General features: G+C 45.6%; 1 protein-coding gene across 1 annotated transcript; it reads right to left on the reverse strand.

The window, feature by feature from the left end:
• Positions 1–1,692: 1,692 nt before the first annotated feature.
• LOC100712151 (GTPase IMAP family member 4) lies at positions 1,693–4,875 on the reverse strand. The gene is made up of 2 exons (XM_005461766.3): positions 4,782–4,875; positions 1,693–3,835 (listed from the first exon to the last, which is right to left on the reverse strand). Exons 1-2 carry the CDS (start codon positions 4,798–4,800, stop codon positions 3,006–3,008), a joined length of 849 nt encoding a protein of 282 aa, XP_005461823.1. The 5' UTR covers positions 4,801–4,875; the 3' UTR covers positions 1,693–3,005.
• Between the last annotated feature and the right edge of the window lie 7,115 nt (positions 4,876–11,990).

Genomic DNA, 11,990 nt, shown 5'->3' on the forward strand with positions numbered 1-11,990 from the left:
AGCTGAATGAACCGCAGCAGTTTAATGAGAGCAGCGCTGGTACCCTGGATGACCTGTTTCTGATCATTCGCAGCAGGAAACCTGACCAAGTGCATTCTGGGTACATTATTTAAGGCTGATATCAGGATGAGGCACAGGTGGCTCTACCTTTAATACCAGGGTCATCTTCTAGCTGTGAGAGCTTCTGGGTTAATTCGGAGCCTTCGGTATTTGTCTGAGATTCTCTCACTGTTTTAAACTGTTGGGTAAGGTTGGACTGGTGACCTGTTTCGATGATGATCTGCAGTCTGTTCTGTGGTCCATGAAAACACCAGAACCATCCAGCTTCGCTCAGGCTTGACGGATGCCTTCGGTCTGCACCATTTCAATCTGCTACACCTGACCTCTGTTAGCTTGTAGCATTGCTGATCTGGACTGTGGCTGTGGTGTCTTCACCTGACAACCTTCTGACTCTCAGCTCGGTTTGGCTGTGAGGTGTGGTCCTGCCTCGCTTGATGAAACAAAAAACACAGAGATGTGTGATTTAAAAATGTAAAGAAAACAAACCCCGCCCCCAAAGGTATACAGGTATCTGTAGGTTTTTATGACATCATGATTATCAGGACTAAACGTGGCCCTCATGACACCAGACAAAGTGAATATACGGGCCCTTTCTCAATTCTCAGTACGCGAGTCTTTGCTCGCGTTATCGGCGAGTCCGGACTTGCCAAGAACGCGAGCACGGACTGATGCATGCTCGATAAAGCAGGCGGAGCGAGAACACATCCGGGAATTTTTCGTGTTCTTGGCTTGATGCGTACTTTCGGAACAGTACTTGGTCTTCAACTGATGACGTATCATGAGTACACGAGAACACAAGTACGCATATTGAGACAGGCCCTTAGACAGACCTGTGCACTTTCTTTTAGGTAATGGTGTAAGTTGAATGTGTCATGTGTATAGTCATGTGACTCAAACCTGGACCCTGGAGAAACAGTTAGAGCACTTTGTTTACAGCTAACGCACCAGAAGTTTCCCTTCTGGTGCGTTAGCTGTAAACAAAGTGCCAGCGTGCAGGGCGCCAGGGTCCAGGAGGGAAGCATCCAACACCCAACTCTCTCTTCAGCACACACAGGGAAGGTCTGCACACAGCAGGGAGAAGACGAAGGCGAAACATCACGACCTCACGTTTCAGAGAGCCAGAGCTTCACCAACCAGATACTGCAACGATCCAGCAAAGACCGACGGGCAGCCAAAAAGTCATCATAAATCTCCAATAACACCAGAAAAAGTCGCCAGATTTGTCACTAGTCGCCTTTTAGAAAAAAGTTGCGACAAAGTTGCTAAGTTGGCAACACTGCTTGTGCCTGTGTGTCTGAACTGAAGATGACTCTGAGCTCCAGACCCGGAGCAGCCGCTCGCACAGCCTCAACTCTAAAGAGCAGCTGAAAGCTCATTTATGGTTTTTTCAGTTCATGTGTTCACTTTGCCTTTGCTGTGGGTTACTTTCATTTATTTACCTCTGTGAAGGTTTTTCTAACTGTTCGCTGTCTTAAGAAGTGCTATAAAATAAATATGACTTAAATAAAACTATAAAACACACTGAAGTTAAATATGGTGCTCTCTTGCTGCTGCGCTGCATGGATAAATGTTGATGTGTACATAACTGTAGGCTAAATGTAAGTGATGAACACACTATTTGAAGCAGATTTTTATTGTAACCAGTCGTTAACCTTTACTTGATTACAAACGTCACATTTGTACCTCTGACACAGTCAGGTTAAAAACACATAATCATATCATTTTCTGAAGCAGGTGCAGCGTGCACCGAGTCATGATGCACTGTAACTGTCAGGAACCGCAGTGCGCGCACACAAGCGGGATCCAAAAGCAGACTCAACCTAGGCACACGAAGGCAGAATTAACGTAGTTCACGTGACACATATATACAAAGCTTTTGCGGGGAGCCCAGTTACCACTGATGGGTGACTAACGGAGTGGCGTGGAGCATCCGCCAGCGCAGGGTTAAATAGTCCTCCAGGTAATTGCCTGGAATGGAAGGTGTGCAGGTGATGGCCCAGCCCGGGGGTGTGGCCACCAGGGCATCTGGTCCATGAGTCCATGGACACTCATGGACACACTCCTCAGACACAGGGCCGCAGACCATGACAGTAAAGTACTGATTGTAAAGAAAAGCATCCCATATGTCACATGATCAATAACTGATAATGATTAATGACATAAAGACTCTCATCACCTTTAAGACACATTTTATTTTACCAGCAGCCAGTGTGTGAGCACAGCTGTCCCACAGTCACAGTGCTGGAAGTGAACACATCATGTTTCATGTTTCTTTAAACTCACAGCTGGGACAGCTCTACAGTCATTTCAATACTAAATAGATAATTATGTCATTATTGTTGTTATCGATTAAATGAGTGAGCCGACTCAAACCTCAGTGTGAAACATGAAATCAGTTTGTTATTAGTCAAATTATTAATCAGAAAATTGTTAGTTTTTAACACGTTTTGGCTAAAATAGTTCTATTTTCTTGTTTTTATGACAGGCTGAATAATTAATACGTTAAGCACACACACACACACAATGACAGTTTGATTCTCTGCTAAACTGATGTAAAGTGTGTAATATGGACACTGCGTACATATTTACTGTTTACAAAATGTTCTCCAATAACAACAGGAAATCAACTCTAAGCTCCCAATCTGGCTTTACACGAACACTCGGAGATACCCGAGATATATATACTGTATGTATACAGATACATATATATGAAGACAGAGACTTGCTCTCTTGTTTTGTGTGCTTCCCTCTTCATTGTATATATCTTTCACCTGAGTACCCACAATTTCATTGTACATGTACAATGACAGTAAATGGCTATTATTCTATTCTATTCTATTACATTACATTACACATATATATTCATGACAATGCATGATGACACCATGAAACGACGACAGTCACATAAAAGCAGAACGATGATGAGACTGTGATCAAACACGTTTTCACAGTATGACACAGTCCCCACGTTTTATGGCGACGGCTGTAGCTCCCACTGCTGCTCCCAGTGCCGCTCCCAGCGGGCCCAGCACGCTCCCTACTCCCGCTCCTATCCCAACGACCTTCAGGAACTTGTTCTTCCTCTCCGCTCGTCTTCTCGCTTCTTCTTCTGCCATGCCTGGATAATCTCTCAGAAGAGTCATCTTCTCTTCTCTGATGGCTCTCTCGACCTCTATGAACATCTCACTGATGTAGCAGCGTCCTCGGTTTCTCTGGACCATGGTGTTGACCTTCTTCAGCAGCTCTTTGACCTGAGAGGGATCCTCTTTTCTGTTGTTAAAAACATGATATGCTCCACGACACTGATGGATGAAGCAGTGCAGGGCTTCGTTTCCGGTAATTAGCGTCTCCAAGTCAACTCCATCTGCATCCAGGTTGTCTCCGTGGGTTAACAAGGCCATGGTGAAAGCTGCTGCTTTGTCTCCAAACATCTCCTGGAGGATCTTCACTGTTTCTTGTTCTTCTTTGGTGAACCTGCCCACCTGGATCACAACCAGGAACACATGAGGACCAGGAGAAACGAAGGAGATGCATCTAGCAATCTCTCTCTTCACCTGCTCTTCAGGCATTTTGGTGTCAAACAGACCTGGAGTATCGACCACAGCCAGAGTCTGACCCCCAAACTCTCCCGTTTCCTTCTGACACTGTGACGTCACTGAAGAGAAACAGGATGTGGACTCGAAGGCTTTTCTCCCTAAGATGGTGTTTCCTGATGCGCTCTTCCCAACTCCGGTTCTCCCGACCAGCACCATCCTCAGGTGTTGGACTGCAGCATCTGCCAGAGACCATAAACAAGTTATTGATACGTTTAACGGGACTCCTTCAGCCAGCTCATCACAGTAGCACAGTTACATACAGGTGTCATTCACACTGGACAGGTGTGGCTGCAAGGAGGGAAGGTGACCGGACTAACAGCTACCTCACACGGTAACAGGAACCATGATGAAGATGCATGAAAGGCAGACACACAGGACATGAGGTCAACACTGAGCAGCAGAGGAATGACTTAAGCTGTTCTGAGGATAATAAATCATCTAAAACAAAACCTCAGGCTGCAGATAAAGTTTCACATCATGAGAACATGTGAAACTGTGCCAGGAATGCAGTCATGGGTTCTTCCAAGAATGCACAAGGACTGAAACTAACCAGGAAATAACCAAAACTAAACATCACAACAATCCAAACCACAGCGCTGTTATATAATCAAGGGAACTGGAACGTTTCCAAGCCAGCTTTAAACAACCACAATGGACCAAAGTGATGCACAGAAGAATCAATACAATAACAATTAATGCAACAAAATAAAATAACTCGAATCAACACCTCGCACAGTGTCAAAGAGAAAGAGATGGCTCGTCCTGTCTGAACCTACAGAGAAACACGCTGTGCGCGGTTCCTCTTTCCAAAGATCATGTTAATGCAGTCGTGAGGTCAGCAGGCGCAAACATCACTGAACTGTCTGACACGTTAGGACTTGTTACATATCAAGGTCAGCCACACGCAGGAGCAAAGGAGTGCTTTGGTTCTTCTGCCTGTAAAATGAGCTACGTGGGTCATCTTTCAGGATGTGGTCATCCAAATGTTTCACAATAAAAGCAGAAGAAGAACAAGACATGTGGACAGAGCTTAACCAATCACAGTTGAGTTAAACAGGCTGTTTTTATATTTTTGTGAGTTTAAATTTTATATCAAATGAATAAAAATCAAACATATGTACTTACGAGCTGGTATGCCGGCCATGTTTCTGCTCTTCAGGTTTTCTGAGCCTGCTAAATTCCTGCTGCTGAACTTTTTATACCTACTGTGTTTGCTGACGTGAGGATCCTCCCTTTAACCACAGGATGTGGCAGCATCCACGGCTCAGAGTGGGCGTGGCACTGGTTGGGCTCCAGGGCTTTAAACATGTGGCTGCTTCCTGCAGCTGAAGCTTGAACATGGGCCGGGTTCAAACAGGTGTGCTCACCCTGCTGGGAGCAAGGAAGCTCCGAATCCCTGAACAGCACCGACACACTCACGAGCTCAGTACATCACTGATTCAGTCTTCAGACTTTCTGCAGTAAAATTCTACATCACACTGAGTTTGAATAAAAACCTGAATTAACTGAACTCTGATTGGTTATTTCATCATTCATTAACGTCATTTTATTCTTGTCCTTCTTTTGTTTTTATTGTGAAACCAGTCCTGACAGGTGGCTCATGCAGCTGTGAAAACAGATGTTTTTGGGGTTTAACAGCAGCTGAATTCCTCCTGTAAGCTTCATTAAAGTCAGACTTACTGACAGGGCAGCATCTGCAGGACTGACCTTGAAACTGATTTCAGGGGATTTCTTTCTAATGAACAGGAATCCTGCTCAGCCTGTTTGATTGGCACTTCTCTGAAGTTAGCGGTTTCTTCCTGGATTGTTGAGCTTTGACTTCTTTCCCGTTGTAGTTTGCTGCCTGAGCTTTCTTGGATTTTTCCACGTTGGTATCTGTCTGCCATAACCTCAGCCTCACCTGTGTGTCCTTTAACACCTGCACCCTTCCCTCTGTGTCCAACACGAGCCTCACAGCGTGTTACATGTTAGGGACAGTTCAGTGAGAGTCTTTTCATACAGCGTTCAATATCAGAGTGAGCCACAGAACTGAGAGGGTGGAGCAGGTGGAGTAAACATCAGTGAAAATGAAGCCCTGCATCGCTTCATCCATCAGTGTGGTGGAGGACATCAGGTTTGTCTCTGAGGGCGGAGTGGGTGGAGAACATCAGCACCAGCTGCTGAGAGAAACACATCTGTAATTTAACAGAATCTCCTTTTATTTTTTAAATATGTCAAATGTCAATAAGATGATGAAACATGAGTGTAAGTGAAAATGTTTGATCTAAAATAAAAACATAAAGTTTCTCACACAAAAACAAAATTTTAACTCAGTTTTATTCATACAATTCTAATCCTGTAAGTAACCCTGCAGTGACACAGACAGACCCCAACAATCATCGGACCCCCGACGAACACGCACTTTGGCGACAGGGGGGAGGAAAAACTCCTAAGGGGGGGATTCAGGGTCACCTGATCCAGCCATAACTATACTAATACTGACTCATGGTCAAAGATCGTGTCTGTCTCCTGAATCCAAGCTGAAGACTCTGCCTCCTATTAACAGCTGAGTAAACAGAAAATTTTCCCCTCGTGTACTATAAAAATAACGTTTCATGATTTCACAGTAGACTTGTAGTCAAGACCGCCTAAACCAAGACGAGACCAAGACCAAGACCGAGACAACAAAGTCTTTAAACTGCAGCCAGATGCTGCTTCGTTTACGGGTTTCAGGCATATTTATGTGTTTTTGCTTTCGCACAGCCCTCCTCACCGCTGTCTACTGTCTCACTCACTTACTGAGAGGACAGACGCACGCTCCACTTGACTGTCGCGTCTCTCACCCTCTCTGTTTTTCACATAATGATATTATCCTATATCCTCACATGTGATTGGCCACAATATGGAGGGATTGGAGCCACTGTGTGAGAGCTGAGCAGCCAAAGGAAATTAAGTGAGGAGCCGGCTCTCGCTCAATGGGAGTCGACTCTCCTGATTCACTACAAAGCACTCTGTAAGCATGGCTCTTAGAGCTGATGCTTTTGTGCATGACACATTATCGAACGTTACGTTGTGTGTCATGGATACTGTTGACTCCAAATCTCCCGACCACTATGTTGATCTGAGACAGCAAGACCGAGACAGCGAGACCAAGACCACTTTTACGTGGTCTTGGTCTCGAGACATCCAACTCTATTTCACAGATGTGCTTATTTGAAATATAATATAATATAATATGTACCACACACACAGATTTATTCATAACAGACGGGAAAAGACTCAGGGAAACCGAGTTAACGATAAAAACCCTGAAAACCATAAATTTCAAACCTGAGCCTCAACTCTCGCAGCCCAGTACCAAACGACTCATGGACCAGTACCGGTCCATGGCCCAGGGGTTGAGGACCGCTGCAATAAAGGATAAAATGTGTGATACAACTTGTGAGGTAATTATGAAATATAAAGTAATGAGATTGTAAAAAGATTTTTATTAAATGCATTGCTGTTTGTGATTCATACTGCTTGCCGGAAGCTTGTCCTTGGACGGCCTGCTGGGCGGGAGAGCACGCCTGTGTAACATGTCTTGATAAAAAGAGGAACGGAATGTTCCAGTAAGATAGCCACATACTGTTGTATAGTCATTTTTCTGAGAAGAGCGAAAATACGCCGCCCTGTTGTGTGGGCACCAGTGACTATAAATGCACGACTAAAAAGGTACACTGTGTGACTCTCTTCTGAGACGCTCACCCATGTACATGTGATTCATTACGCTGTCTCATTGTGTTTCTGTTTATATTTGCAGTTTGCCATTTGGGATTTTCCCTTAACATTTCTTGGTCCTTCGATCCGGATGGGACGGGCTATTTAAAGCAGCTCCCATAAGAGGCACCTCACCAGGTCCCGTCGGTGCGAGAAGCCCACGTTGAAGTCTGCCAGCAGCTCACGCACTAGGTGTGTGATAAAGTCCAAGGACGTGAATTCGGGTCTTGGCCAACGTTTTACAAGCGGTCCGCACCGTCGGGGGCTGATCGGGTGCATCTGAAGAAACCACCACTAAGGTAAGACGGAAAACTTTGAGACAGTGAAAGTTTGCGTAAAAGCGAAAACGAAACTTAGAGAATAGGCTCGCCCAAGAGGGGCTGGAAGCCATAAAATAAAATAGAGCTCATCCAGAGGGATTGGTAGCTCCCCGCAGAGGGTAAAATATACACGCATTAAAGATAAATAACAACTACCTCTGCGACCTGAATGACGTCTTGCATCGTCTTGGTGAACCTGAGCTCTGATCTTATAGAAAAAATGTTTTTTACAACAAATAAAGCAAATTTAAATGTAGTAATACTGAATCACAGAAGTATGGTGAAATTATTACACAAAGTAAAGCAAATATTTGATTAAACATAAAGGTAAAAAGGTAAATCTGGGAAAAAACAAATTTAACCTCGGGGGCGGGGGTCATTTTATTACGTTATTTGAATTAAAGTGAAAGATTTTTCTATATAAATCTACATAATTAAACCCCTAATAATAGGACTTTTTGTAATTTTAAGCGTAATTATTTTATATCGACAACAATGTTTGATCTTATTATTACGTCAAACATTGTCTTTACAACTGTAATTACATTTTATTAAATGTAAACAATGCCACACAAGATTTCAAGTAAGTTTAAAGCTAAAACAACTATTTGAACTTACCGTCTTGTAAACACAGTTCTTCTTTTTTTATGTGATGATAAAAAGATCATATTTCATATTTTCTGTTCTGTCCAAAATGGTCTTGGAGTATAGTCATCAGGAAAAATGTGCAGAACCAGGCTCAGGGAGAGGCGGGGCCATCTGCTGTGATTGGTTGGGGTGAGAGAAGGAAAACAGGATAAAGACATGCTGTGGAAGAGAGACAGAGATTAATAACAGATATGATTCAATGCAGAGAGGTCTATTAACACATAGTGAGTGAGAAAGGTGACTGGAAAGGAAAAACTCAATGCATCATGGGAATCCCCGGCAGCCTACACCTATTGCAGCATAACTAAGGGAGGATTCAGGGTCACCTGGTCCAGCCCTAACTATATGCTTTAGCTAAAAGGAAAGTTTGAAGCCTAATCTTGAAAGTAGAGATAGTGTCTGTCTCCTGAATCCAAACTGGAAGCTGGTTCCACAGAAGAGGGGCCTGAAAACTGAAGGCTCTGCCTCCCATTCTACTTTTAAATACTCTAGGAACAACAAGTAGGCCTGCAGTGTGAGAGCGAAGTGCTCTAATAGGGTGATATGGTACTACAAGGTCATTAAGATAAGATGGGGCCTGATTATTTAAGACCTTGTATGTGAGGAGCAGGATTTTGAATTCTGGATTTAACAGGAAGCCAATGAAGGGAAGCCAAAACAGGAGAAATCTGCTCTCTCTTTCTAGTCCCTGTCAGGACTCTTGCTGCAGCATTTTGGATTAACTGAAGGCTTTTCAGGGAGTTTTTAGGACATCCTGATAATAAAGAATTACAGTAGTCCAGCCTGGAAGTAATAAATGCATGAACTAGTTTTTCAGCATCTCTCTGAGACAGGATATTTCTAATTTTAGAGATGTTGCACAAATGGAAGAAAGCAGTCTTACATATTTGTTTAATATGTGCGTTGAAGGACATGTCCTGGTCAAAAATGACTCCAAGGTTCCTCACAGTGTTACACTGTAAAATGTAATATTGTGTTTAATTAAAAATATTAAATAGGCTGAACTCAATTTTTATCAATTTGTTATTAGAACTCAATTTAAATAAGTTACCAGTACTTTTTATGCAAAACCGCTGATAAACTCCATTTATTTGAGTTGTCTTAACTTAGAAAAACTAAGTAAGCTGGAAGTTTTGCTTCTCAGGGCGGAAGGATGAAAGATGTGTTTTGAAAATGCCACGTGACTACCGTCCTCCTCCCTCTCGGATCAGTCCGCATGTTCACGGTGCATTTTTTATGGAATATGTTGAGCAAACCTGGAGAAGCTTCAGCTCAAGATATTATTGTTGTCATTGCTGTGGATCTTTACCTGATACACTGACTTGGTGAGTAAATGTTTACTCTTATTCAAACTGATTTTGTGGCTTCTCTTAGTTTAGCACCAGGTTTAAAATCTTGCTAGCTAGTTAGTGTTAGCCTAGCGTTGCTGCTGCCGCTGGGCTCATCTTACTTAAAAATTAACACCACAGCCTTAAAAACCTTACATAAAACTATGTGGTGAAATTTTCTGTTGATTGTTTGAAATAAATAAGTGAGATAAGAGCCCAGACAAAATTCTCCTGAGGTGCAGCCGTTAGGGGTGGGGTAGGTGTGGGATGTGGGGGGTGGATAACAGAGCTCTCCGAAAACGTGGATGCACTTTTGCAAATATGTGATATTTTGATAAATTAAGTAGATATTTGAGCATTACATAGCTACATTGTCGCCTGAAAATATTGTAACGTTCTCAAGAACCAGACGTTTTGGTCTCAGTTTGTCCGTTTATTCGGTGACAGGCAAACAGGCCGTTAACTCCGGGAGAGTGCTCTCATACAACACCTCACTTCAGCCCCGCACAGTCACACACAACCACACAGACCCCCCTCCCCTTCCTGCAGCACAACCAAACATGTATCTTAAAGAAATAACAACAGTGTGCAGAGATAACCAACATGTCACTGTAAAATAACATTTAACCATCGTTACACTGCCCCCCAGCAATAAGTTCCTCGTCCCCGAGGGAACAACACAGTCTCTGAGGCGGGGTGGTAGCCTACGTTCCCTCCTTGACCTCCTGAGCCCCTGGGGTGTACACGGAGCTTCGGGGCTTTGAGGTGGAGAGTCCGAGGGAGGGGAACGCAGGTCCGGCCGGGGTCCCTCTGTGCAGGGTCATGGGAACTCTGTACACGTCCCTCAGGGAAGGAGGGGAGGGACTGCCCTCTATAGGGGGCCATCCGGTCTCTGTGCAGCGCCACTTTCCTCCCTCTAGGAGGCAACTGCACCCTGTAAACAACTTCCCCCACTCGCTCCAGGACGCTGCAGGGCCCCACCCAGCTGCTATCCAGTTTAGGACACCGTCCTTTCTTTCTCTTTGGGCTGTAGACCCACACCAGCTCCCCAGCACGGAAGTGCCTCCCCTTAGTGGTGATGTCATAATTCCTCTTTTGGCGCAGGCCTGCCTTCGCCAGCTGCTCCCGGGCGTAGGAATGTGCAGAATCCAGCCGGTCCTGCAGCCTCCTTGCGTAGTCCCGGCCTGGTGGTGCCTCTGGCGCGTCCGGGGGCTTCCCAAAAGCCAACTCTGCGGGCGTTCTCAGCTCTCTCCCTAACATGAGCAGGTCAGGTGTGCATTGGGTGGAGTCTTGCACTGCCGACCTGTAGGCCATGAGGATAAGGGGAAGATGGTAGTCCCAGTCCTGTTGGTGTTCTGAGGTAAGGATGGCTAGCTGCTGGGCCAGCGTCCTGTTAAACCTTTCCACCAGTCCATCGCTTTGGGGGTGAAGTGGGGTGGTGCGGGTCTTCTTAATCCCCAGGCGTTCGCACATGGCAGCAAATACCTTGGACTCAAAGTTACGCCCCTGGTCACTGTGGAGGGTCTCTGCTGTTCCAAAGCGGCTGAACATCCCCTCCACTAATACATCAGCGACAGTCTCAGCCTCCTGATCTGGGATGGCATATGCTTCCGGCCACTTGGTAAAATAGTCCATGGCCACAAGGACATAGCGGTTTCCTCTGTCTGTACGAGGAAATGGGCCCATGACGTCCACAGCTACTCGCTCCATTGGAGCTCCAGCTGGTTGCTGCTGAAGCTGAGCCCGGGACTGGTCCTGTGGCCCTTTGTGCGAGGAACATGCATCACAGCTGCGGCAAAAGTCTTCCACATCCCTCCGCTGCTGACCCCGGTAGTAGCCCTGGCGGAGGCGGCGGAGGGTCTTGGACACCCCAAAGTGGCCGGAGCCAGTGCTCCCATGGCAGGCTTCCAGCACAGCTGACCTCAGCGACCTTGGCACCACAACCTGCCACCTCTCCTCCCCTGTGGCAGGATCCTTCCAGGCACGCTCCAACACCCCCTCCTTCAGCCTGAGAGCTGTAAACTTGGCCCACAGCCCCCTGGTACAGATGGAAAACCCAGTGACCTCATCCCAAAGGGGTCGCTCCTCCCTCTCCAGCCACTGCAGGACTGGCAGCAGGTCAGTGTCTTGTTCCTGCCGTGCCCTCCACTCCGCTGCATCCACCACCAGAAGAGCCCTGCAGGTGAGCTGTGTTGCTCCATCCATTGTTGTGAGTTCCCGCTCTGTCTCCTCTCGCTTCTCACAGTAACGGCAGCCAGCTGCAGCACATGGGCGGCGAGAGAGGGCGTCTGCGTTAGAAT

Source organism: Oreochromis niloticus, linkage group LG10 (genome assembly GCF_001858045.2).
Source record: "Oreochromis niloticus isolate F11D_XX linkage group LG10, O_niloticus_UMD_NMBU, whole genome shotgun sequence".
Lineage (NCBI taxonomy): Eukaryota > Metazoa > Chordata > Actinopteri > Cichliformes > Cichlidae > Oreochromis > Oreochromis niloticus.